Genomic DNA, 27,261 nt, shown 5'->3' with positions numbered 1-27,261 from the left:
TAAAGGGATTCTATCAAATGTATAACATAATGAAGGGAACACACACTAAATACAATAATTTATTTCCTTTCAATATTGCATACATTTATAGTTCACTGACCTACCAGACCTTTATTAAAAGCATTTTTTTCTCTCCCTAGATGTTTCCACAATGCACTACTTTCCACCTTTGGTCGTAAATTAGTTGTTAGCACAATCAAGTTGCTGAGACAACCATACGGTATAATCACATTTAAGTGGCCATTCACATGCTTAAATGTATTTGGTGCTACTCACAATCCTTCTCACAATTTGTTCCACTAAAATCTCTCCCGAGTTTCCTTTCTTGCCTCATCTGATCTTAGAGTCTCAGCTATACCCATTTCTGTCTCCTTGTACTGGGTGGCAATCTAGCCTCTGAGTCAGAAGGTTGTGGGTGCAAGTCCCACTCCACAGACTTGAGCAAATAATCCAGTCTGACACTCCCAGTGCCAGTACTGAGGGAGCGCTGCACTGTTAGAGATGCTGTCTTTCAGATGAGGCATTAAACATGAGGCCCCGTCTGCCCTCTCAGGTGGGCATAAAAGATCCCATGGCACTATTTGAAGAAGAGCAGGAGGGTTCTCCTCGGTGTCCTGGCCAATATTTACTCCTCCACCAACATCACTAAAACAGATTATCTGGTCATTATCTCATTGTTGTTTTAGAGACCTTGCTGTGCGCAAACTGACTGCTGCGTTTCCTACATTACAACGCTGACTACACCTCAAAAGTACTTCATTGGCAGTAAAAGCGCTTTGGGACATCCTGAAAGACGCTATATAAATGTATGTTATTTATTTATGAAAATGGACTGGCAACGTCCCCTGCCTGCTCCTACTCATTTCTGTGCTGCTGAGATTAACGACTTAGTAGAGTAGCTTAAATCAGTGTTTCTCCATCCTGCAGTGTTCCAACCCACTGTGCTGCCCCACAGGGGCATCATTCGAAAACGGGGATAGATAGTGTAGAGAAAAAAAAACGGCCGACTATACCAGCACAATTCATTTAACACATATTTTTAATCAGTGCACTCTGCTGGGTCTGATGTCTTTCAAGATATAGTGAATATTTATCGCCTGCATGACTTGACAAAAGGAGCACAGATATTGTCGCTCATTCCTCTAACGTTCATCAAATATTGCACAAGAAACAAAAATATATGTAAATGAGAGAAACTAATGGGTAATTCTGAAATATAAATATTTAGTGGTGCCTTGTAAACAGGAACACATCAGGGAGAGTGTGTAAATGTTCAGACAGCTTTTTTGATTATTTCGTAGGTTACAATAGTTGCAGCAGAAAGTATATAGTGACGGATTCACGAATAAGTGGGACCTCTTAGAATGTGCAGTGTTTGGCAAGTGGCCTTTTAAAACCAAGCTCTACGCATCCCTGGATCTTTTGAAATAGAAAATCTACAAATGCCTTTACTATTCCTAAACTCATGACGAGATTATGGTGATATACAACGGTCTACAGTTTGAAAACAAGAATAAGGTACATTGACAAACAAACATCAGCTCCTCATTGCAATGTGACTTACTAAATTATGTATGATTTAGCAAAATAAAAATTTCTCTTTGAAATGGTTGGACAGGCAAAGACATGTATATGAAAATGCCAGCATTCCAAAGGTTACAGCATTTTCCCCATAATATTAATTCTATTTATACACAATATCAATGGCATAAAATTACAGAAAATAAACGTACTTCCTAAAGAATCTCACCTTTAAGACACTAACCCACGGTTACCTAACCAGATTTTGAATTTTCTGATTGGCTTGTCAAGCTTGCATTATAGATGCTGGTTGGGAATAACCATATTGCTCACTTATGGGTTTTACTGAAAAACAGAGACGTTATGATAAACCTGAATAGAACCTTGGCTTGACCACACGGAGTACTGTGAACACTTCTGGTCTCCATATTGTAAAAAGGATATAGAGGCACTGGAGAAGGTGCAAAAAACATTTACAAGGATGATACCAAGGAGAGGTTATACCTATCAGGAAAGACTGAACAGGCTGGGTCTCTTTTCTCCAGAAAAAAAGACAGACTTGATAGACATCTCTAAGATTATGAAAGGGTTTGATAGGGTAGATGTAGAGATGTTTCCACTAGCAAGGGAGACCAGAACTAGGGGCCATAAATATAAGATAGTCACTAACAAATCCAAGAGAATTCAAGAGAAACTTCTTCAGCCAGAGAGTGGTAAGAATGTGGAATTCGCTACCACAAGGAGTAGTTGAGGCGACTAGCATAGAGGCATTTAAGAGGAAGCGAGGTAAACATATGAGGCAGAAGGGAATAGAAGGATATGTTGATAGGGTTAGATGAAGAGGGGTGGGAGGAGGCTCATGTGGAGCATAAACATCAGCATGGACTTGTTGGGCTGAATGGCCTGTTTCTGTGCTGTACATTGTTTGTAATTGGAATTATTCCAAAGCTCCCTGTTTAAAAACTGAATTGTATCAACAAATGTAGTTCCCCATGCTGACCATCCAATGTGTACAAGATCCCCACCCCACAACAAATCTATGTGTTGAAGGGCCACGTGTTAGCGTGGCCGACAAATTTGCCATCTATCCCCAATGTTCTGCAGTCTGCTCGGAGCACTTCTCAGCAACAGAAATACTGCAGAGAGGACAGCTTTAAAAACACAATCTGCAACACTAGTTTTGAAGAATCCCCAAGCCTTCTTTTTTAAAGTGTTTTTATGTGGACATGGTATCCACAATGAAAATAGTCGCCAATATCTCAGCTAAAGCTGCCTTGACATTTTAAATGTTGACTTTTGCCATGTCTAATAAAAAAATGATTTTTCTTTTGATGCACAACTCATAATACAAATAATTTCACAGTAGTGGCAACATAATCCCTTTAATATTATATTTCCTACATTACAACAGTGACTACACTTCAAAAGTACTCAATTGGCTGTAAAGCACTTTGGGACATCCTGAGGTCATGAAAGGCGATATATAAATGCAAGTTCTTTCTTTCTTTCTTTATAATGGCTAGCCCTTCCTGTTCCTAAAAGAAAAAACTTGCATTTGTATAGCGCCTTTCACGACCTCAGGACCTCCAAAAGCGCTTTACAGCCAATTAAGTACTTTTGAAGTGCAGTCACTGTTGTAATATAGGAAACGGGAGAGAAAGTTTGGAGGGAGTACACTCAGGCCAGCCCTAAGTTGCGTCGCAACCCTCCCACATCCTGTTAAAATGAATGGAGCTGGGATGCAAACTTTAATTGATGTCATTGGTTCAACTTGTAGAGAAGATGATGAACAACGGGAGGTCTGTGTATTAACAGGGGATTTAAAGTGGGCATTTTAAAAAAAATCTCAAAGAACTTTTATATAATTATATATTTTTTAAGACACTGGTAGAATAGTTAGAACGAAAAGGTTCTCTCCCTAGACTTCCCTTTAACAGCACCACTGTGAATGTCAACTATGGTTCTCAACAATGCACTGAAGCAACATTGCAATAGGTCACAGCCCAGTGGAGTAGTTAGAACTGACAGGAGAGAAGAAGGATATCAAAACTCAACAGGATGGTTAGTCTGCTGCTACAATTAAATTTAATAAAGCTCAAGATGAATTGCTATTTCTCTCCCACCTCTTTGAAGTGCAGCCTGTCCCTACATGAAACCAAATGCCAATGACACAATAAATAACAGTAAATAACAGTCATAAAGATACAAAGGTTTAACAGCTCTAATACATAGATACATTGCAAGCAACATCTCCTACGCAATTCAAATCACCTTGCGTGCTAAACTATGCCCAAAGGCTTTGAATGTGGATACAGCTTACTTCCTGCGCTTGTGAGAAGACCAATTACTGAAAGGAACTCCAATACATAGGAGAAACTGGGCAAATTGGTTACAAATGTGTAGTGTCCTGAAAGCTGTATGTTTGTACAAAATTTATACAACAACTTGCATTTATATAGTGCCTTTAATGGAGAAAAACATCACAGAGGTGTAATCAGACAAAAATGGAGGCCGAGTCAAAGGAAGGATGACTAAAAGCTTAGTTAATGTGGTGGGTTTTAAGGAAGGTGTTAACGGAGCAGAGGGAGGTGGGGAGGTGAAGCGGCTTAGGGAGGAAATTCAAGAGCGTCGGGCCAGGGAAGCTGCAGGCGCAGCTGTCACCGGGGCAAAGGAAGGGGGGATGCACAAGAGGCCAGAGTTGGAGAACAGAGGGCTCCGGGGAGCTGTAGAGCTGGGGGAAGTTACAGACATAGGTAGGAGTGAGGCCATGAAGGCATTTCAAATTGGAGGTGAAGGGGACCATAAGTCAATGAAGTCATGTCTGGAGGTGGCAAAAGCATGGATAACAGTTTCAGAAGCAGATGGGTGAGGCGGGAGATGTTACTGGAGTAGGCAGTCCTTGTGATGGTAAGGATATGGAGTCAGAAGCTCAGCTCGGAGTCAAAAAGGACACCAAGGTTGCACGCAGACTGTTCAACCTGGAACAGTAGTCCGGGAGGGGAATAGAGTCAGTGGAAAGGGTAAGGAATTTGTACTGGGGGCAGAAAACATTTACTTCAGTCTTCCCAATATTTAACTGAAGGAAATTGCAGCTTATCCAGGACTGGATGTTTGGTCAAGCAGTCTGACAACACAGAGGCAGCTAATCCCATATCTTCAGATGACTTTGCCAAGCAGCAGCATGTAGATGTGGATGAGGAGGGGGCCAAGGATAGATCCTTGAGGGATTCTGGCGGCAAAGCTACGGCACCGGAACAGAAGCCAATGCTGGCTATGATTCAACAGGTAAGAGTGGAGCCGCGGGAGAACAGTTTCACTGAGCTGGGCAATGGAGGAAGGGCGTTGGAGGAGCATGGTGTGGTTGACCGTATCAAAAGCTGCAGAGAGGTCAAGGAGGGAGAGTGCACCATGATCACAGTCACACAGGATGTCACTTTTGAACTTTGATTAGTACCATTTCAGTGCTATGACATAGGCTGTAACCTGATCGGGGGGATTCAAATATATACGGTAGTTACAGACAAAAAATACATTCAATAAAAAAAATTTACGTTTTAAAGGTCTCTAACTAACCACGAGACTAAAGACTTTCAAACAGAGACTTTCTTAACAAGGGAAGAAAGTTAACAGGCATCAATAGTTTAAGGAATTCTACAATAGTGAGCTAAGAATGTTTAAGGAAAATAGAGAAAAAGTGAACACAGAAAATACTTAAGATATAAAAATAGGATGCTTTGAGTAATAATTGCCAATGATGCCAAGCTTTGTAGGAAAGGATATAATGAAAGGGAGACTGAAGACATTTAAAGAGATCTAGTCGAATTAAGTAGATTGTGAGGGAATTGCAGTCAGATTTTAACGTGGTTAAATGGTAAAGTAATGCACTTTGGAACAGGAAACAAGTTTGCAAAACGAAATAAAAAGATTAAGTTAGCATTTTGAGTGTAGACTCGTCATCTGAATAATTTTGGCAAAGGGTTTAATGCCTAAAATATAAATCTATTTTTACCTTTGTAGATGTTGACTTACCAGCTGTGTACTTCTAACTTTCTCACTTTTATATTCCAGATTTGCAGTTTTTTTCTTTTTATCTCTAATGTTTATACAATGAATGAGTGTAATTTTAAATAGGCTGATAAATTGTGGGGTTAGACAAAGCCCTATTTCATGAAGCTACATCAGCAGGTCCCCCCCGCCCCTACAGAGACACCACCATTTTAAACACAGGGAGAAGACAAAACAAAATTAAATTAGAAGATTAAGATCGGGGACTAATACAAAACTAATACAAAAGGTGTCAGCTTTGGCTCAGTGGGGAGCACTCATACCTCGAGTCAGAAGGTTATGGGTCCAAGCACCAGTCCAGAACTTGAACACCTAAACCTCAGCTGACACTCCAGTGCAGTACTGGATGGACGTAAAAGATTCCACGGCACTATTTCAAAGAAAAACAGGGGAGTTCTCCCCAGTGTCCTGGACAACATAAATTTCTCAACCAACATTACTAAAACAGTTCAATTGGTCATTTATCTCATTGCTGTTTATTGGATCTTGCTGTGTGCAAATTGACTGCTGCGGTTCCCTACATTACAACAGTGACAAAAGTACTTCATTGGGTTTGGGGCGCCCTGAGGTCGTGAAAGGCGCTATACAAATGCAAGTTCTTTTTTTCCCTCACAACATCCCATGCTTTGCCCACTGGCCACTGAAGGCACCCAGTAAATCAGTAGATACAGCATGTTGGTGTTCAAGGTTCATCCAGGGCTTTAAACACAGGCAAGCAATCAGAGATATCCTGTCCGACATTACACATTCTGCACTTGTGGATGGCAAACTTAGCCAGGCTTAGGAGAGCCTCTCATCTGTTCGGACTACACACAGAGTGAGTCCTCTTTTTACACTTATTCTGCAGGTAATCAATAAGCAAAGACTGTTTCTAATGCAAAATGCACCCAGGATTATGTAGGACTTGAAAACAAAAAAATAGCAGAGCATGCACTGTCACTGAACAATATCTGTTCACTAATCACTACTTTTGTTTGCCCATTTGCAATGGTGGAAAAGGATTTGTGTGTGATTACAAACCATTCAAAGGGTATCCAGAATTAATGCTGTGTAACTTGTTGGCTATATTTGTAATGTCACTTACAATTTTAAGGATCCTAATTTAAAAAGAGCAACAAGGACAAATCCAGGAATTATGGTACGAGACCAATGGTTCAGTCCGGATTCTAAGTAGGTAGAACCTTGTTTATACTGCCTGACTCGGATTCAGATTCTCCTGGTCGGGAGACACAAAGGGCCCAATATTAGGAGGGAGGCGGGTTGGCAGCAGGGGGTCGACTGGGCGCGTGGGTAACGCGCCCAGTGAAATCGGTGGGTTTGGCACGCGGTCGTAAGTAAACTGAAGCCACTTACCTTGGCTTCTGGGTTTCGCGCTGGAAAGCTGCGCAGCGGGCGGACTGCGCACCCGCATCATAGGCTGTCAGCTGGAGGAGCCCTATTTAAAGGGGCAGTCCTCCACTGACTGATGCTGCAGAAAATAGGCAAAATTATAGCATGGAGCAGCCCAAGGGGAAGGCTGCTCCCAGGTTTAATGATGCCTCACTCCAGGTCTTACCGGATGGGGTGAGGAGGAGGAGGAGGAGGAGGAGGAGGAGGGAGATCTTCCACCCAGCGGACAGGAGGAAGTGGGCCTGCCTCTGCCACCACGAAGACCTGGCTCGAGGTGGCAGAGGAGATCACCAGCACCACCAACATATCGCCCACCTGCATACAGTGCAGGAGGCGCTTCAATGACCTAAGTAGGTCAGCCGAAGTGAGTGCACTTACTCATTCCCCTACACTCCATCTGCCACATCACCGCCCCCACCCCACACCTCCTTCTGCACTGCCAACACTATTCTGTCACATCACTCCTCACACCCACTCAAACCTCATCCTCATCTTACCTGCAATTACTCACCTCCCCAGTACTCATCCCACCACTACCACTCAACCTAATCCTCATACAATCTCATGGCTCTATTTTATACTCACCCTCTCATGCATCTCTTTCATGGTCAGCCTCACTCAACCTGCCACTACCTGTGCTGCAGCCACAGGGCATGCATCACATATGTGTAGTAGGAAGCGTAAGGCAAACGTGTCGTGAGCATGAAGGGGATGCACAAGGGTGTTTGAGGGTTTGTCATGGTTTTTACTTGTATTTGATTTCTGATCAACTCACATTACATATTATATCATCACCACTACTGCCACATCTTGGCAATTCTTGACTGGCTTGTGCAATAATGCCCTTTCAGAGGTTCTCCATGAACACCCTTGATGCCACCCATTGGGTCACCCTACAGTGGGTGTATGTGTAGTTGCCGACTACTTTGTGCAGGTGCCTGTTGCCCAGCACTGTGTTGTGTAGCTCCACGTGGCGGAGGTGGACGGCATGCCTGGCGAGGCTGATGATGTTGCTCGTCCTCCAATGGAGTGATGAATGCGCAATGGACCCCCCACCCATCCTGACGGTGTGAGTGTGAGGGGTCCACAAAGTGGTTAAATGTGTTTGTACAGCACAGCTGAGGGTATGATTTAATAATTTGGAGTGTGGAGACAACAGTGTGGCAGGCAAAACTTTGTCTGAGGTGACAGAGTGCCCTGCTGCAATGAATGAGGGTTTACCCCGCACCTGTTAAAATGGACCTTTGCAGCTGCCACTGGCTGCTAGCTGCAACACGTCTGTTTAAACAGGGAGTGTTTCCCCCAGCATGGGAAACACGCTCTGGGTAGTCCAAAATCTGAATCCTCCTAAAATCGCCAACTAATGAGGTCTGTAAACGCCCTCAAGTACTCAGGTAATGATCTTAAGTGGGATCCCGCCGGCTTTGATTGCCGGTGGGAGTCCCGCATGCGGGGGCTGCGCGTGCACCGATTCGCATCATTGGGGAACCGGAAGTGGGCGGGTTGGAGCCGGGCTCCGGACCCACTCCGGGAATTCCCAATTTTAGGAGACCCTCGCCACGAACGCACCCGCTCGGCCATCCGAAAATTGACCCCAAGGCGTATACAACTGTAAAACTCCACTGCTGGCTGTTAAATTTTTAAATATTATGAGCATGGGTGGGAGTGCCCACACTTTCAATATATTTAAATAAATTTTGCGTATGCTTTAAAAAAGTGTCCAGGGGTTTCAAGGGAACCTCAGAGCATTTCTGAAACCTGTTTAATACTGTACTGCACGGCCATACCCAAGTAGTGCAAGGCTGCATCCCCCAAGGGGTTGGGGTCTCACACCGTTGCCCTCTAGAGTCAGATCAGGACCCAATTCCAGACTGACACAGTCACTTTTGTGCTGCTGTAACCGCAGTATAAAAGCACCATTAAGAGTTTTAAGTTATGAAGACAAACTTACATCATGTATTTTCTACCAGAGAAAAGAAGAGCAGGAGGGAAATGGGGCATGAAATGCATGGATAATAGTGCTAAGACTGCACAGAACCAGAAAACTTGAGTAAAAAAAAAATGATGACTCTTCAATGCGACTAGAAATTGGAAGAATTTTTGCTCCACATAATACTGGATAAATAGAATAGATTCCAAGCGAAATTTCAATTAACCTCTTGATAAAAGAGATAGACAAATATCAGTTTAAGAATAAGACTAAAGGGTATAAGGATTCGTTTAGGTACGTACTCCATTTTCCTTTAAGATGGAGTCATAGGAGGACATGCTAAAATGTTCAGATGGTTATTCCGCATTGATCTGATCAGAGGTTATTTCATAAGTCAGGAGATTCATTTTCCTGTGTGTGCGGGGAGCAGGGCATGCCTCTCTGTCTAACAAAAACTTCACTATTTAAAATAAAACGTAATCATTTTTTCAGAACCTCTGTATTCAATCAGATAAACATGAAGAATAATTTAAGAGGAATAATTCAAACAAACTGATTAAGCGGGCTTGAAATGTCACAGCAAGTAATTTCTACCACCTTTTAAAAATTGTATGTTTGATGAAACACCCAACATTTAAAAAAAATAATTGAAATGCAGATAACCGAGCTGCAGAATTAAACTATTTCAGTCAGAGAACATTCAGATTACAAATTCTGTAACTGGATGTGAGTTGCATTCACAGGAGTTGTGAATCAACTTCTTTGCAAATATAATTTTTTGAAAAGTAAAACTTTGATTACACATTTAATTATACTCATGAACTATGTAGCTTCATCTTCCGAAATCGGATACTTGGACTGAGTCTATAATACCGTAAGAAATGTTTACTTTCCCTCCCAACGATGGGTTTTGAAGAAATTGCTGACCTCTGGCCTTCCAACAACAAATCGAAGCCTCTAAAAATCAACACATAATTTAAAAGTGCATTACTTGCTGAGGAAAATGTACAAACATTGTTTATAACTATGGCCTTGTGCACAGTAAGTCACAGGTTAAGTTGTTGTGGGAGGTCGGCGGTGGTAAGGGGAGAGGGGTGCTGGTGTGTGAAAATGCAGAATGGTACACATCTTCACTGAAAGGATTTCGAAATAAATTTGTAAGATACTCTCCAAAGACAGTGACGTAAATCTTTTTTTCCTGTTTGGTTCCTGGAAAGTAAATAATATTTTCTTTTCCCATTTCAGGTAGACAAATAGAGAAATGCATTCTCTCATGCCTCATGAATGCATAAATAAATCTCCCATGTAATATGGGCCAGCAGCTATTACCTTTTCTTCTCCACCTTGTGAACACCAAGAAATATCTGAAACTTCAGAAAAATTTACATTTTTCCTTCTTTATCAAATATCTTTGCCAAAGCACTTAGATGCTACCAAAAATAAAGTGTTTAAATTCAAGACTTTTATTGAGAACTTCCTTCCGAATTTGAGTAATTGGAGTGCTTCCAGTACTTGATACTGTTATGTGAACAATGTAGTTTTATGATTTGGAGAATAAACATTAAAAATGTAACTGCAAAATATGAAGATCCACTTTAAGTCATTATCATTAACTAGCTTCCTCCTGGGTTGTATCTGTTTTCAGCTCTCCCACTGTACTTTGCAAATGTAGCTTCAGAAGCTAAGCTACTACACAAACTTTGCTTTCAAAGTTACCTCAGAAAAGGTTCAAGAGTTCATGCTACACCTTGTCTTGTCGTTTTATGTAAAAGAATACACATTCAAGTTCCTCTCAATGGTTTCACTCTCAGAAATGCTCCAATGAAGAGGATTGGACTTACAAACAGCAAATCTTGCCATGCGGTCAAACCACAAAAAGTTCAAGAAGTTCTAGGTACTGATGCATGCTGGAAGCTGCAGCCTGCTGAGTTTCTTCAACTGACAGCAAAATCGATGTGAACCTAAACAAACTTGAGAATCAGGCTTCTTACATAAGTAGCAGAAAACATAGTTTTAGGTATTTCAAACATAGAAAATGCTATTATAGAAGTGTAATCTTTTCCTTGTAAATTTTGTCGTTTTTTTTCATTGCCTTTACAAAACGCTCAGCTGAGTGAAGAAACCAAGATGGCGGCCCAAAAAATATTCTTTGCAATTTGATTAATTCCTCTTTTTCTTTGTTTTATTGGTAAATGTTGTTCACTCCTCATGCTTCATTCATGGTTTTCATATATCCTTTGTAGTTCCTCATTGGAGGTTTACCTACTTTCCTCATTTCCTCACCACTTGCGTTGTGATTTGTGTCAGTACCTGAGCGGTGAACTTAAGAGGTTAGGCCGAGATATAGGGGCAGCTCCAACTTAGCAGGTAAATATCATAACCACATTCTGAACCTAAGGTCACCCATGAGCAACATCACAGGAGATCAGTAACGTATCTTAAAATAAACATTTACACTGAAAGCTGGGTCCAAGTGGGAATATAGTTTTAATATATTATAGAGTTCCAATTTTTTATGTCTCTTCTATCTTACTTGTTACTGAAGTTGAGAGTTTCTATGCTCCCCTCCCTTTAGTTTTTTATGTCTCCTACTTAGCATCCTCTTTCCATTTAAAAGGCTCAGACATTCTTTTTCTTTGTCGTTTGATACATTAAGCCCTTCCAATTTTGAAGATTATTAAGTCTAATATTATGACTACGACTGTTAAGCTATCAAGTATTGCTATAAATTACTCCCTATACCATGACAGAATCTCCACTAAAGCATGAAAACTATGACAAAATTTCCATAGCCAAGTGTACAATATACCAATTCAAACCAGGAGCATCACAGGTTACTAGAGCACGAAAAAGCAGTAGCAACTAAATGATCATTTTCTACATGTTAATTCAAACATGTAGTTACAGCGGCATATTGTGTCAAAATATTCATCTGTATTATTATAAGCTCTGAAGGCAGGAAGAGCTAATACAAATAACAACTGTACTATTAGCTAATATAAAAACTATCACTTTTCTGGTTTTGTTTTTAAATTTAAAAATAGCTAGTTGTTCTGTAAGTATTCAAAATTACATACAAACACTATTTTATTCCACTCCAAAATAAGTTATGTTCACGCACATGCTTAGCTTCACTAACAGTATTTTAAACCTACTGGATCTAAAATCGTTACTGTAAGAGATCAGCACCAAAATAAACAAATACTTACATTTATCCAGCACCTTACTGTGCAGTTGAAATGTCTCAATGAATTACTTTTGGACCGCAGATTGCAGTTATGTATCCAAACATTGTGCGCTCTGAATTTCAGAACATTGCATTATTTATAACAGAGCGGCATGGGAAGAAAAAACTCAATGAAGTCCTGGACTGATCAATCTCAAATCTCAATAACATCATTTCATCCATTGATCATTCCATTACAAACGACAAGAATTACAACTGAGAAACACCGCTTATGATCACTTCTGTACATAATTAGAATCTGTTTCCTTTCTAATTTGTTTTTGCTCACCTCTTTGTCCATGCTTTCCAGGTCCTCTTTGCAGAGTGTGTAGAGGGGCATTGTCTCAGACATGCTAGGCTGACGCTTCCGACTTCCAGCCCGCGATGGGCCAGGCTTCTCTTCACTTTGACTGGAGTTAGGCAATTCATCTTCATCTAACATCTGATGCTGGTGAGGCTGTACAACTCTGCAAAAAAAAAAGCAACAAACCCTCTTTTAAGGCAAATGTTCTACTTAGTAAGATTTTGATTTGCTGTACTGGGTGCAGGGAAGAGAAAGGCAGGATTTAATTTTTCGAATACTAGAACCTTTCTGGTTTTAATATCCTTGTCCAGCAGCAAAAAAAACCCACACGGATCTAAAATATTTAATGGAACCTAATACATTTCTTTCAATCATTTTTTTTTACATCCCAAACCCTTTTGGAATTGGGAATGAGAATAAAATGGAGAGGGGACCCATTAGGAACAATAGTCCACAAAATGGACTTGGGGAATTTGGTTATTTGAAATAATTATTCCCTCTGCCCAGGGCTATGTTGAGATTCAAAAAAAAACAATATCGTAAAAGGATGCCACAGCTGCACTTGACATGTTTAACTTGTGCTGCTACAGATCCACAAAACCACTCTTTTACTTTTGGTTCAAATCCCTTTGAAAAAACCAAGCAGGGAAGACGAGGGAAGCTGCAAACATCTGAATTGTCAAGTTATCTTAAATGCTATAAAAGATGACCTGGTAGTGGTGGTGGGAAAACGGAGTTATTCAGTGAATTAAATCATTGCCCTTTCACCCTTAGATGAAAATTCAACCAGACTAATGGTTTCTCTCTCTTCTCTTTCTGTTGTCTGCAATGATTCTATTGTAAAATAAAGCTCAGCAATCTCCATCCAGTCACTGGTGAGCAAGAGTCTAAAGAAAATGAAACTGTTCACTATAATGAACTTGACACTTGCACTCAAAAGCTGGCAAGTATAGCCAATACCAGAAATGGAAAGGAATCATTGTGGTACATTACAAGGATGTTGGGACAAATCAGGAGTGGTTTTACTCTGTATCTGTTCTGTGCTGTACTTGTTCTGCTCATCGCCAACTGGATATTCAAAGTGGAACAGCGTTCTTTATTTTTCTCCTTAGTAATTCATAAAGTTAACAAGGTTTGTCTATCCTTTCATGTTCATGGTTTAAGACTGTTGTCTAGATGTCGGGCAAGTTCCTCAATTTTGGATAGCGACAAGAGGCCAGCAATTGACTGCTGGTGCTAATGGAGAAGAAGTTTGTGATGTGAAGAGACAATTTTACACAAAATAGCTGAGTTCAGTCTTCCTCTGACCAACAATTTGAACGCAAAGAATATAGAAACAAGGGATGAATGTGGTATTGCTCACAATACCGATATTTCTTTATATTATTTAGGTTGGAGTGACAATTTAGATAAAAGCAGTTTTGTTTTAAAGGAAAAGCTAAAGGGATGGAGTAGATGATGCTGTGAATGGAACAATGGCGTTTCACATCTTGCTTGGGTCCAAACCCAGCCCAGACTGATGGGCTTAAAGTCTCCTACCTCTGTTGGTTGTAAGGTTTCTATGTGAAATGACGTTGGGTAGTCTCAATCCAGTTCAGATGGAGACCAGTTCACTGCCCATAATTTGGTGCCAACCTGACAATCTCACTTGGAGGTATCAAGGATGGCTGATGTGGGAATTGAAAAACGTCACACCGGTATAAAAGGCAGCACTCAAGGTTGGTGTGGGAGGTGAAGGGGGGGGGTGGGTGGTGGGGGTGAGGTACACTGTTGGAACACAGTAGAAGGAGTTTTACTCCAGATCAATCCCATTCTATACCTGATGTAATACTGGGTGCGAAGCGTGGAAACGTGGTCAATTCCCTATTATAGGTATCACAAGCACAAAGTTCACCCCTTAATCCATCATGTGGATTTTCAGGATGGGGCGGAAGAGAGCTGGCTGTTTTCAACTGGGAAAAACAGCTATGCCCCCTATTCAAAACATGACCGTTTAAATGTACATTAGAAAGTTGTTGGGCCCGACTGCCCATTAGCAGTTGAGCTACCGAATACCGAGCAGGAGGGAGGTGGAAGCAGTGGGTCAGGCAGTGAAAATGTGGTGCTCCAGTATTCAAAACCTATGATGTGCAACTGGGAGGTCACAGATAAAACTATCAGCTCTGCTTTCCATGCATAGGTGGGAGCATCGCTTCTCTCATCAACCCAGGAGGTTCAATGGACCACAAGGGCAGGTTTTAAGTGTAGCTCTATACTACTCCCAGTGTGAGATGACCGACTGGAGCTGGTCTCCGAACCTTTGATTCAGTGGGCTCAAGAGTCAGATTGCCAACCTGACCCCAGTGTTATATTGCCACTAGCCAGTCGGTACATTAAACCTGCTCCTGCCTCAAAAAGTGATGGCACAATGGCAGCCTTAAGACACTGCAGTCTCAAAACTGTAACGTCCAGGCATTAAGTAAGCAGAAACCCCAAGTGATTTAAATTTTTAAACTAATTTTTCCCTTACCCTGCTTTCAATTTCTAGACTGAACCGCTTTTAGCTCATCCCATTTAACATAGGAACAGGAGTAGGCCATTCAGCCCCTCGTGCCTGCTCCGCCATTTGATAAGATCATGGCTGATCTGTGATCTAACTCCATATACCTGCCTTTGGCCCATATCCCTTAATACCTTTGGTTGCCAAAAAGCTATCCATCTCAGATTTAAATTTAGCAATTGAGCAAGTATCAATTGCCGTTTGCGGAAGAGAGTTCCAAACTTCTACCACCCTTTGTGTGTAGAAATGTTTTCTAATCTCGCTCCTGAAAGGTCTGGCTCTAATTTTTAGACTGTGCCCCCTACTCCTAGAATCCCCAACCAGCGGAAATAGTTTCTCTCTATCCACCCTATCCGTTCCCCTTAATATCTTATAAACTTCGATCAGATCACCCCTTAACCTTCGAAACTCCAGAGAATACCACCTCAATTTGTGTAATCTCTCCTTGTAACTTAACCCTTGAAGTCCGGGTATCATTCTGGTAAACCTACGCTGCACTCCCTCCAAGGCCAATATGTCCTTCCGAAGGTACGGTGCCCAGAACTGCTCACAGTACTCCAGGTGCGGTCTAACCAGGGTTTTGTATAGCTGCAGCATAACTTCTGCCCCCTTGTACTCTCGTCCTCTCGATAGAAAGGCCAGCATTCCATTAGCCTTCTTGATTATTTTCTGCACCTGTTCATGACACTTCAATGATCTATGTACCTGAACCCCTAAGTCCCTTTGGACATTCACTGTTTTTAACTTTATACCATTTAGAAAGTACCCTGTTCTATCCTTTTTTGATCCAAAGTGGATGACCTCACATTTGTCTACATTGAATTCCATTTGCCACAGTTTTGCCCATTCACCTAATCTATCAATATCCCTTTGTAATTTTATGTTTTCATCTACACTACTTACAATGCCACCAATCTTTGTGTCATCGGCAAACTTAGATATGAGACTTTCTATGCCTTCATCTAAGTCGTTAATAAATATTGTGAATAATTGAGTCCCCAAGACAGATCCCTGCGGGACTCCACTAGTCACATCCTGCCAATGTGAGTACCTACCCATTATCCCTACTCTCTGTTGCCTTTCGCTCAGCCAATTTCCTAACCAAGTCCGTACTTTTCCCTCGATTCCATGGGCTTCTATCTTAGTTAATGTGGGACCTTATCAAATGCCTTCTGGAAGTCTATATAAATAACATCCATTGACATTTCCCTGTCCACATTTAAATGGATATAAAAGTGAAATTGACAACAACTTGCATTTATGTCGTGCCTTTACTGAGACAAAACGTCTCAAGGTACTTCATGGAGGTATGCTCAGACAAAAATGGACGCCGAGCCAAAGAGGGAAATATTAGGAGGGGTTTACCAAAATCTGGGTCAAAGAGGTGTGTTTTAAAGAGGATCTTAAAGGAGTAGAGGGAGGTGAAGGGGCTTAGGGAGCGAATTCTGGACAGTGGAGACTTGGTGGCTCAAAGCACAGCCACCAATGGTCAGAGGAAAGGAGAGTTAGGGAATACGGGTTATAGCGCTGGAGGAGTTTAGAGATAGGGAGGGGTGAGGCTTTGGAGGAATTTAACCACAGGGATCAGAATTTTAGATGAGAGATATTGGGTAATCAAAGTGACATTTACAGCTTTAAATATTAATTTTCTACTAACATATTTGACCGAATTCTATAAAAATGTCCCATATTCTACATTTCTCCCCATTGCAAGAATCATGGTTAATCTGAAATAGTTAAACAAAAATATTTCCCTAAAGTTTCCAAGAAAAAGCTAGCAATTCGTGCTGCCAGTTGAAGTCAGTTATTACACAGCAGCCACTGTATTCAGTTTAATACAGTATGCACTGTTAGAAGTTCTTCAAGTTGTTGCACCATATTCAATCCGCTCGAGAGGCTGGGCCATGCTGAGCAGGTCCGCCAATTGCTTTTAGAAATGTAGGAACAGGAGTAGGCCATGCAGCCCCTCGATCTTGTTCCGCCATTCAATTAGATCATTGCTGATCTGTATCACAACTCCATCTACCCGCCTCGGCTTCGCACTATTCCAAGCAGACATACTATCTACGGTGAACCACTATATTGACTTGAATATATATATAAGCAGAGACTACTGGCTTCCATTTCTCAAAGTACTAGACCATGCTGGTATCGTTTGATGTGGGAGTGAGGTTTGGAAAGAATTGGACAACAACAACTACTTGCCGGCCTTGCCAGCGACGCCCACATCCCGTGAACGAATAAAAAAAATAATTTATATAGCGCCTTTAATGTAGTAAACACCAGCTAGACTGGTCAATAGCTACATGTTGATATGCTGTGTTGCCTGGCAAACAGCGTGTCGCCCAAGTGAAAACCTCATCTAGAAAGAAAGGAATTCATTATAGTTGTAACGGTACACCTACTATTATATGATGCCTCACTGCAGTACTGCTGATAGGCTTTTGGCAGCAGCTTATATTTTGGCGAGTATTTTCAAAACAATTGTGCAAATAAATTAGTTACAAGAATTGCAAAAATAATCTGGGAGACTAAGGATGGCCACAATCATAAGTGTGAGTTTAGTAACTATGCTCTACTTATACAGTTGTGTTATCAGCAGCATTTCAGTGAAGCATAAAGTACGTTCACTTCAACTGAGAAGAACGTTCGGCAGTATAATTTGATTTTCCCTTTCCAAACTTGGGGTATGTCTGGAGAACATTTTGAGTTCTCCACAACTAGGATGAAGTACTGGTGATGATCGTGGTGGGATCAATTTAAGGTGATGAGTTAAGAGAGTTGCACAAGTAGCACATTGTCTTGATAAAAGCATACTGGCTCAGGCCTAGCCTAATCTGCAATGTTCCTGTTGCAAGTGTTTTGTTCAGCATAATTAATCTTTTATTCTCTTTTAGCAAAACTCAAGGCCGTTGCTAACGGTATGGAACATCTAATTGTGTAATAATATTCCGTGTAATAAAGAAAATTAGAAATCAGCAGTCTCTAAATTTTGTTAGTGCAGCTTTTCCAAAAGGCAGCCTACAGGAACAAATCCAATAATCCCAAATTGTCTTTCAATATTTCTTGGTATATACAGTTATTGAAGAAATGGATCATCACTGAATCCATCTCAACGGGAAAAATGCACAAAATATTCTTGAATTGTACAATTCAGAACGCCATTCGGAGCAAATATATGTGAAATGACATTCTTTCCTCCCTCCACCCTCACATATCCCCCTCCCCTGACGTATAATTTTATTAGGACGTGGATGACTCATGCCTTTTTTTTTTATTATGTCAAATTTTATTATGCAATTTATATGAGGAAAGAGACACTGAGTTGGATCACGGTTCAGGACATTTTTTGCATGTTTCACAATCACATTGGTATCAAACACTTGAGGATAATACAATTTTCCCTGATGATAAAAATAAAACACTATCAATCAGTGTTGGGTAATTTTATTTTGTTGTAAAACTGTGTAGTCATGTACAAGCTGAACCATTAAAAACCAATGTTATTGTAATAAGATCTCATTGATATTCAGCTAAAATGATTAATGGAAACATTAATCTTCTGATTACATTATTTTTATAGTTTGTATCATGACAATTTTTCACACAGCATTCTTCCCCTTTAGAATTAGGCTGTCATTGACATTGCACAGCAGAGAGTTTTTTCTGTTGAAAAAACAGTGCTCTCACCAGGCTTATTTAGAATATTGGTACCAGTATAATTTAGGAAAATTGCACAAGCCAATACATTTTAATGTTGTATGGTATTCCTAATTATCACATCAAATTGCTCCCAACACCAGTGACAGACCTGTAACCAGCAATACACAGCACCTCAAAGTACCTTGAGACACTCCTTGTGCTTAATACGTCAAAATCAATCATTGTACTGCTTGGTATTCTCACAGTTCCCGTGGCTGTGGCAAAATAGGACTTTATCCGCATTATATGATTTCACATAGCTAAGATAAATCAATTTAAAAAATGACATAAGTCATCTGTGTAAGAGATTTCCTTCATTTTATATCCATACATAAGTGACCAACACTTGCTGGCTACACTGCAATTACACTCATCAATTATTCAATGCAATAATCTAGCATAAACAAATTTTTGTCATCATTTCAATCCACATTGCATTGGCCAAAACAAAGCTCACTGCCCACTGACATGGGCACCTCTGCATTACTACATTTGTGAATTCATCTTGACAATAGCAGTTTGGAAATGTCCGATGTTAAAGCTAGGTTAGCTGAAAAGCTATGAAGACCATCTAAGTAAGACACGCTTCCTTCTTGGATCAATAACTCATTGTGATCTGCTCACATCCTACCTATTAAAAACTATCTTCAAAGAGCCTGCTTCTACATCAAGGGAAAAACATACTTATAATCCAGGGACTTTCTCATGATCTTCAGTCTCCCATTTGCACTGTCTCTATAAAAGTTAAGAGGCACTAGAAACTCCGTAAGTGATCTTATACATTTGCCATCAGAGACTGCATTTCAGAACCTGTTGAGAGGAACTGTAAAAACTATAATGACAGACGCTGTCTTTCTAAAAAAAAAACCAATTTATACATAGGGCCGGATCTTGCTGGAGGGGCATCTGTTAGTTAGACTTTTTCCTGCACCCTTCAGCTCGAAATTTTTTTGCACTGTAACTTGCTGAAGTGCGAGGGCAACGGGCACCTGGGACCTTAGTGAACGACGGGACCAACAGTGTATCTCCTTAACCAGTGAGATTTAAGGATTGGGAAAGAAACAGAGGAAGGACAGAGAAGGAGGGTGAATTAAAGGGGCGAATTAGAGTCAAATCAGGTACAGAAAGAGAAATAAAGAGAGGGAAAGATCGGATTAAGGGGGAAAGAGAGAAAAAAAAGAGACAGAACGGAAAATTTTAAAAAATAATTAAATTTAAAATGTGACATTTTAAAAAATCTCTAACAACACTTTAGTACATGCAGGAATGAGATTGAATAGTTTAATTTGTTCCCTTTCTGAGCTAGAGAAGTCAATTGGCATTGCATTAACAATTGCCACTTTGTTAAAAAGGAACGCTGTTAAGTTCCAGCCCTAACTTGCTGCAGCGAATTTAAAGGGCAATTACTGTGCAAATCCAGCGAGTTCTTAAATATAACGGGGAGGTTGAGATACCGTCTGTGTGAAGCAAACAGCAGCGCGGCATAAATGGACCAGCAAGTCCCTGAGATTTGCAATTCATGGCATATCTCTTAATCCCTCCCAGTTGCTGGCCGATTTGCGCATTAATAACGCCGTGCGTCGTTAACACGGCGTTATTTTTCCAGCAAGATCCGGCCCATAATGTTAGCTTGGTTATTGTACTATATTATTGTCTTATCCACCTTTGTGTTGTTGTGTATTATTTGATCTGTAAATAAATCTGGACAAGTGGTTTCAGGTTGCATGTGGTGGTTGAGCGGTGCGGTATTTTACTGCCGAGTTAATGGGAGAATGTGGTCGGCATCCCAGGTACACTTTAATGAAATGCAGGGACCATGACAGAATCAGGAGCTAGTACAGCTCAACAACACTACAAATTTATAGAGCGAAGTCAATAAAGTTGGAGCCCCATCAGTTATCAGCGAACTTATCTCACGGCTCTCCTAGATTGGGCTGTCCTACTGAAGTTGCTTTAGTTAACTGACCATTAGATGAGTTGTTGAGCAGAATTTACTGAGTTTTGCATAGTTCTTGGGCTTTCAAAAGGCTTTATATATTGCATCTCCCACTACATTCAGCTCATGCTTTTTTTGATTTTGTATGTTGCCTCCTCTTGCAAAAAAAATTACAATGACTTTAGAAAGTTATTTAATGTATCTGAATATTTGATTTCAGTAATCAATAGACTAGAATATGGGTGAAATAATAGGTTAATATGGCCATGTTTTTAGTGCAATCAATGCTCTAAATTACTGCGAGGGTTGCAATGCAGTAGCTCTACAGACTACACAAACACTGTTCAATGACTGCAGGCTTTACAACTTACAGTAAGCCCACTAACTAGGTAAATAAGCAAACTGCATCCATACAAATACCAGGACTTAAACTATTCTGACGGTGAAGTATAAAGAAAGGATATATTTATGAAAACACATGATCAATAATCAATGCACTAATCTCATTGCCTTATTTTCGTTAAGTTCACTTAATCATCGTCTTACACTTACATGAATGCAAGCCAGGAAGATTAGAACAACAATAACTTGCATTTATATAGCACCATTAACATAGTAAAACATCCCAAGATGCTTCACAGAAGCATTAGCAGGCAAAATTTGACACCAAGCCACATAAAGAGATATTAGGACAAGTGACCAAAACTTTGGCCAAACAGGTAGGTTATAAGGAACGACTTAAAGGACGAGAGAGAGGTAGAGGCTTAGGGAGGGAATTCCAGAGCTTAGGGCCTAGGCAGCTGAAGGCACGGCCGCCAATGGTGGAGTGATGAAAATCGGGGATGCGCAAGAGGCCAGAATTGGAGGAGCGCAGAGATCTCAGAGGGTTGTACAGCCGGAGGAGGCTACAGAGATAGGAAGGGGTAAGACCATGGAGGGATTTGAACACAAGGGTGAGAATTTTAAAGTCGAGGTGATGCTGGACCGGTAGCCAATGTAGGTCAACTACACAGTTCAAGAAGAGGAGGAACTAAAAAGGCAAAGACTTTTGTCAAAAATCATTACCAGCTCCCGAGAAATAGATAATTAAAAAACAAACCAGTCAATTGACATTTTTAGGTCAGTGCAGCACAGCCAGGTGGCTGGATACAGCGTGTCATGTTAGAGGGAAGCAGTTTTGGATGAGTTAAGAATCAGTGGTCAAACAAAGCAACAGAGAACGTTACATAATCTGGCCCAACTAAGATCAGCTATTCTTTTCTAATTAATTTGATAACACAACTCTGAATAGCTTTCTAACATCAAGTGCCCAGGTTGGAATTCATCCCATTCAAGATACTGATTCAAAGAATCTATGTTGTCTACAATATTAGCAATCCACTGAGGAATTTTCTCTCTTTTTGAACATTTACCATTTATAAAAAGGTATTTTCCATTCTGTTTCGTCAGGAATCACAGGGTTGATCATAGCGAAAACAAGAGGGAGATTAAAGAGTTGTAACTGATCTTTCATCGATTAAGATCCAAGCCTAGGCATAGTTTTAGCTCTTCACAGTGACAGCAACCCACAACTTATGTGATCTAATGCACAAAAATTAATGCAAATAGAACATAATTTCACTAGGAATGAGAGAGAAGCATTTTACAAAAGCAGCATAAAATATCACAAAGGATATTTTAACTACACTTAGGCTTTGGATCTGATCACTTAACATTGTATGCATGATCAAAACTATGAATGGAATTATATTTGATAATATAGTCTCAAAGATTTTGGAACACATAGCCCAGAAACTACAGTTTCAGTGCTCCGTGGCGCTTCCTAACTTTTTTCGGTTAATAAATGAATGTACTGTAGTTTGATCAATTTGGGATGTATTATTCACCAATTTAAGGATTATAAATTAAGGCATCCTGTCAGTGAATCCAAGGCTAGCCTTTGACCTGAATAAATGCCCATCTTGCCATTAAAATAATAAAATGTGTGGTATAGCATGTAATATACTAACTAAATGAATATTGTGTGTGGTATAGTATATAATATACCAATTAAAATATAACGTGATATGTCAATAATGCAGCAACTGAGAAACTGTACAATATATAATACTTCAATTAAAATAAGAAACTGTGTGCTAGCATATATTATATTAACTAATTGTTACTACTGTCTCAGACCGATAGCTGAAGTATTAATACATCTGAATGGGGCATTTTTGATTTAAAGGCAGCATTTTTTAAAATTTAGCAACCACAGTGAATATCACGACTCTCAAAAAAGATAAAAAGAAAAGAATGAAGAATACAGGTACATTTTTATCACATTCACTTTCAGAAACCATAGGTTTTATAAATCATAAGAAATTACAGCACAGAGGTCATTCAAATCATCACATCTGTACTGGTGAGGGGAAATCATTTGTGAAGTCTGGCAAATGCCCAATTAGTTTTTAAGCCATTCATAGGAATAGTCGAGGCAATGGACAGAGGGTGAATAATAACTTGTCTCAGTTTTCGTATCCAGGGGGAAATCAAAATATATTCGCTACAATGTCACGATTGTTATGCAAGTCTTAAAGAGGAACTCTTTTGAAAAAAAACTCAAAGAATCAAAAAGATCTGATACGGGGAAGGAAGAAAAAAAGAGAGGAAATAAGGGTTTATATGGGGTAGCAGAAAAGATGACTCGATTAGAAACTTGACAAAAGTGGCCATAATTCACGTAAGAGATCTGCTCCAGAATCGACTCCAGATTAATACGACAACCTTATTGGTGCGCAAAGCAAAACCACTTCATACCAACACTGTGTTGCAATGTAGACGCATTCATAAACAAAACAAACAAATTAAGTGCAAGAATACTTCATGTGGTTTAAGCAAGAAGGAGTCAATGATGAAGGTACATCAAAAGAGCGCAACAAATCTTCAAGAGGAAATGTGATTGCTTTTTAGAGATAAATGCTGGATTACTTGCAACTAACCAAGGCCATCATTTTCTCTGAATGTAGTCACTATCACATATAACAGAAATGTTGTCCAGCAGTAGTCGACTATTCCAATGCTCTCCTGGCCGGTCTCTCACCTTCCACCCTCTGTAAACTTGAGCTCAACCAACACTCTGCTGCCCTATTCTAACTCACACCAAGTCCCGTTCACCCAGCACCCCATGTGCCCGCTGAACTACATCGGCTCCCAGTCAGGCAACGCCTCGAAACCTACCTCTTTGACCAAGCTTTTGGTCACCTGTCCTCATATTTCTTTATGTGGTTCAGTGCCAAACTTTGCCTGATATTGTGAAACGCCTTGGAAGGTTTTTGCTACATTAAAGGCACTATATAAATGCAAATTGTTGTTGTTGTCCATTTAAGTCTTTCCTTCCGACCTTTTTTCATCTTTCAATGCTCAACTTATTCCAGACTCCTGCTCTTTGAATAGAGTCATGGGACCTTTTACGTTCACTTGAACAGGCAGATGAGGCCTTGGTTTAACATTTCCTCCAATAACACAGCACTGTCTAAACTGAAATGTCAGCCTAGGTTATATTCTTGGTTTGGACTTAGAATCATAGAATGGTTACAGCACAGATGGATGCCATTCGGCCCACTGAGCCCGTGCTGGCTTTTTGTAAGAGCAATCCAGTTAGTCCCATTCCCCCGCTCTTTCCCCGTAGCCCTGCAAATTTTTTCACTTCAAGTATTTATCCAATTCCTTTTTGAAAGCCAGGATTGAATCTGCATCCACCATCCTTTCAGGCAGCACATTCCAGATCATAACTACTCGCTGCGTAAAAAAGCTTTTCCTCATGTCGCCTTTGATTCTTTTGCCAATCGCCTTAAATCTGTGTCCTCTGGTTCTCGAGCCTTCCGCCAATGGGAACAGTTTCTCTTTATTTACTTCATCTAAACCCTTCATGATTTTGAACACTTCTATCAAATCTCCTCTCAACCTTCTCTGCTCTAAGGAGAACAACCCCAGCTTCTCCAGTCTATCAAATATCCGAAGTCCCTCATCCCTGGAATCATTCTAGTAAATCTTTTCTGCACCCTCTCTAAGGCTTTCACACCGCTCCTAAAGTGCGATGCCTAGAATTGGTCATAATACTCCAGTTGTGGCCGAACCAGTGTTTTATAAATGTTCAACATAACTTCCTTGCTTTTGTACTCTATGGGGGTGATTTTAAACGCCAAAAACAGGTGGGTTCGGGCGGGTGGGAGTTGAAAATATTTGTTTTTTGGGTCACGACCGCAACCCGGCTTTATTCCTGGGTTTAACATCAGCGCGGAAAAGTATAGGCTTCCCACTGGGAATGCAAAGTACGAAAATTTTGCGGTTGGGACCCAAAAAAACAACTATTTTCAACTCCCACCCGCCCCCAGAGTTTAAAATCACCCCCCATGTCTCTATTTATAAAGCCCAGGATCCCGTATGCTTTTTTAACCACTTTCTCAACCTATCCTGCCACCTTCAAAGATTTGTGCACATATACCCCCAGGTCTCTCGGTTCCTGCACCCCATTTAGAATTGTACCCTTTAGTTTATATTGCCTCTCCTCGTTCTTCCTGACAAAATGAATCACTTCACACTCTGCATTAAATTTCATCTGCCATGTGTCCACCCATTCCACCAGCCTGTCTATGTCCTCTTGAAGTCTATCACTATCCTCCTCACTGTTTACTACACTTCCAAGTTTTGTGTCATCTGCAAGTCATTAATATATATCAAGAAAAGCAGTAGTCCCTGCACCGGCCCCTGGGGAACACCACTGTATACCTTCCTCCAGTCCAAAAAACAACCGTCCACCACTACTTTCTGTTTCCTGTCACTTAGCCAATGACTTGAACTCACAATTTCCTGACTCGGGGTGAGATTGTTATCAACTGAGCCAAGCTGGCATTTAAAACGCGGCCTAGGATGTAATGCAGCATAGGAAAACGAGACGAGTTTCAATCATGGTCAGTCACTGGGGCGGTCTGACGGAAGAATATGTAACTCTCACTTCCCTCCCCAATGGGAGAAGCAATGTTGAACAGACTGTTGGGGGGGTCTCCATCAAAGCAATGCGTATTGATGAACAAGTTAGCGCAATAAAGCAACTTGTAACAGCTAATAAAGCTAGCAGTTAAACTGTTTTAACTATAGAATCAAACTCTTTCCTGCATTGGTCAACTATATAACTGCTACCAACAAAAAGATCCAAAGAACTGTGGTGCAAATTCATGAGGTCTGGTGGGCCAGGGGAGATCCGGTGATTCTCAGGAGGTATGGGACAGCATTCCATGATCACTTCTCTCCCTACTTTCTCTTCTCCCCAAGTCAAAAAGACAGTCTATTCATCACTATATGGAAGGTGGGTGAATGAGGAGAAATGCTGAAATCGCTCTGCCACGCTTCTTATTCACATCATTTCATGGTTTGAATCGACAAAGACATTATGTACATTTGAGAGATAAGAAAATTCAATACAGCTCATACAAATAGTATTATGATTCAGATTCCATTAAGGTTCCCTTTGAGGTTGGCAATTGAAAAAAATGATTTGAAGACGTGACTAAATGTAATGACAAAGAAAATTGGAGTTGTGCATTATGTTAATCTAATGTAAAGTTTACATGTGCACTTCCTTCATAAGTCTAAATATCAGGATAAATTAACTCATTATTTCAGACTTTTTCACATAATAATCCAAAATAAACAGCAGCTTTTATAGTTCACAAGTAGGCATGAGCCAATCGACATGCACCATTCGAAGTAACTTATGCACACCTGCACTAACATTAATCTAATTACAGAAAGTAAAACAAGGGAAATAAACAATATTCATAAATGAGGGAGTTATGGCAGTGCAAAGAAATTAGAAAAAAGTGAAATACACGTTTATATAATGTAAAATTAGTTTTTTTTTCCTTACAAAAGTAACCCTGCTTTTCTTCATTTCAGGGCTGTTTGGTCCATTTGTATTCACTTTTGTATGTAGGTTGATGTATGTTTAAGTGAAAAGCTTAAAATGAACCATTAAACCCTAACTGAGATGGGCTTAAAAGCTTACGCAAGCAGTTGCTTTTAATTGTCATTACACCAGCACGATAACGGCCCCACGTTTATTACCGGATTGGAACTTGCTTCTTTTGCTTTACTGAACTGACGAGTGTAGATTTAAATACCTAACTTGTGTGATCACTGAGCATATTCTATTGGTTTTTCTAACTGTTTAGTCCTAATAAATTTGATAAGAGGTGTAAAGCCTAGTTAATAGGTACTGCATTTAGAAAATAAGCAGTTTCATCGAGTCAAGAAACTATAAGAAATTAGGGGAAAAGGAGCAGAACAAGTTTCCTCCACATTCTGATCACTAAAACTTTTCTGGGTCACATCTCTTAGGAAATTTGAAGGCTACAATTATTTTTGTTACAAAAATCTAGTCAACAAATTCAAATTGTAAAAATAATGGAGTTAGAACCATAGAAAAGATACAGCACAGAAGGGGGCCATTCGGCCCATCGTGTCCACACCGGCTCGAAGAACAACCAGGTGCCCATTCTAATCCCACCTTCCAGCACCCAGTCCGTAACCCTGCAGCTTACAGCGCTTTAGGTGCAGGTCCAGGTACTTTTTAAAAGAGTTGAGGGTCCCTGCCTCTACCACCAATTCT

General features: G+C 40.3%; 1 protein-coding gene across 2 annotated transcripts in view; it reads right to left on the bottom strand.

Moving 5' to 3' along the window:
* The window catches only part of ctdp1 (CTD (carboxy-terminal domain, RNA polymerase II, polypeptide A) phosphatase, subunit 1), a 285,855-nt gene that overhangs the window by 145,251 nt on the left and 113,343 nt on the right, over nucleotides 1-27,261 (bottom strand). For both annotated transcript variants that reach the window (XM_067981952.1, XM_067981951.1), the window contains exon 11: nucleotides 12,421-12,598. In XM_067981952.1, the coding sequence (XP_067838053.1) occupies nucleotides 12,421-12,598 (178 nt within the window). The remainder of the gene's footprint in view (nucleotides 1-12,420; nucleotides 12,599-27,261) is intronic.

The sequence above is a fragment of the Heptranchias perlo genome, chromosome 3 (assembly GCF_035084215.1).
Source record: "Heptranchias perlo isolate sHepPer1 chromosome 3, sHepPer1.hap1, whole genome shotgun sequence".
NCBI classification, from domain to species: domain Eukaryota; kingdom Metazoa; phylum Chordata; class Chondrichthyes; order Hexanchiformes; family Hexanchidae; genus Heptranchias; species Heptranchias perlo.
This window is presented reverse-complemented; position numbering and strand designations above follow the sequence as displayed.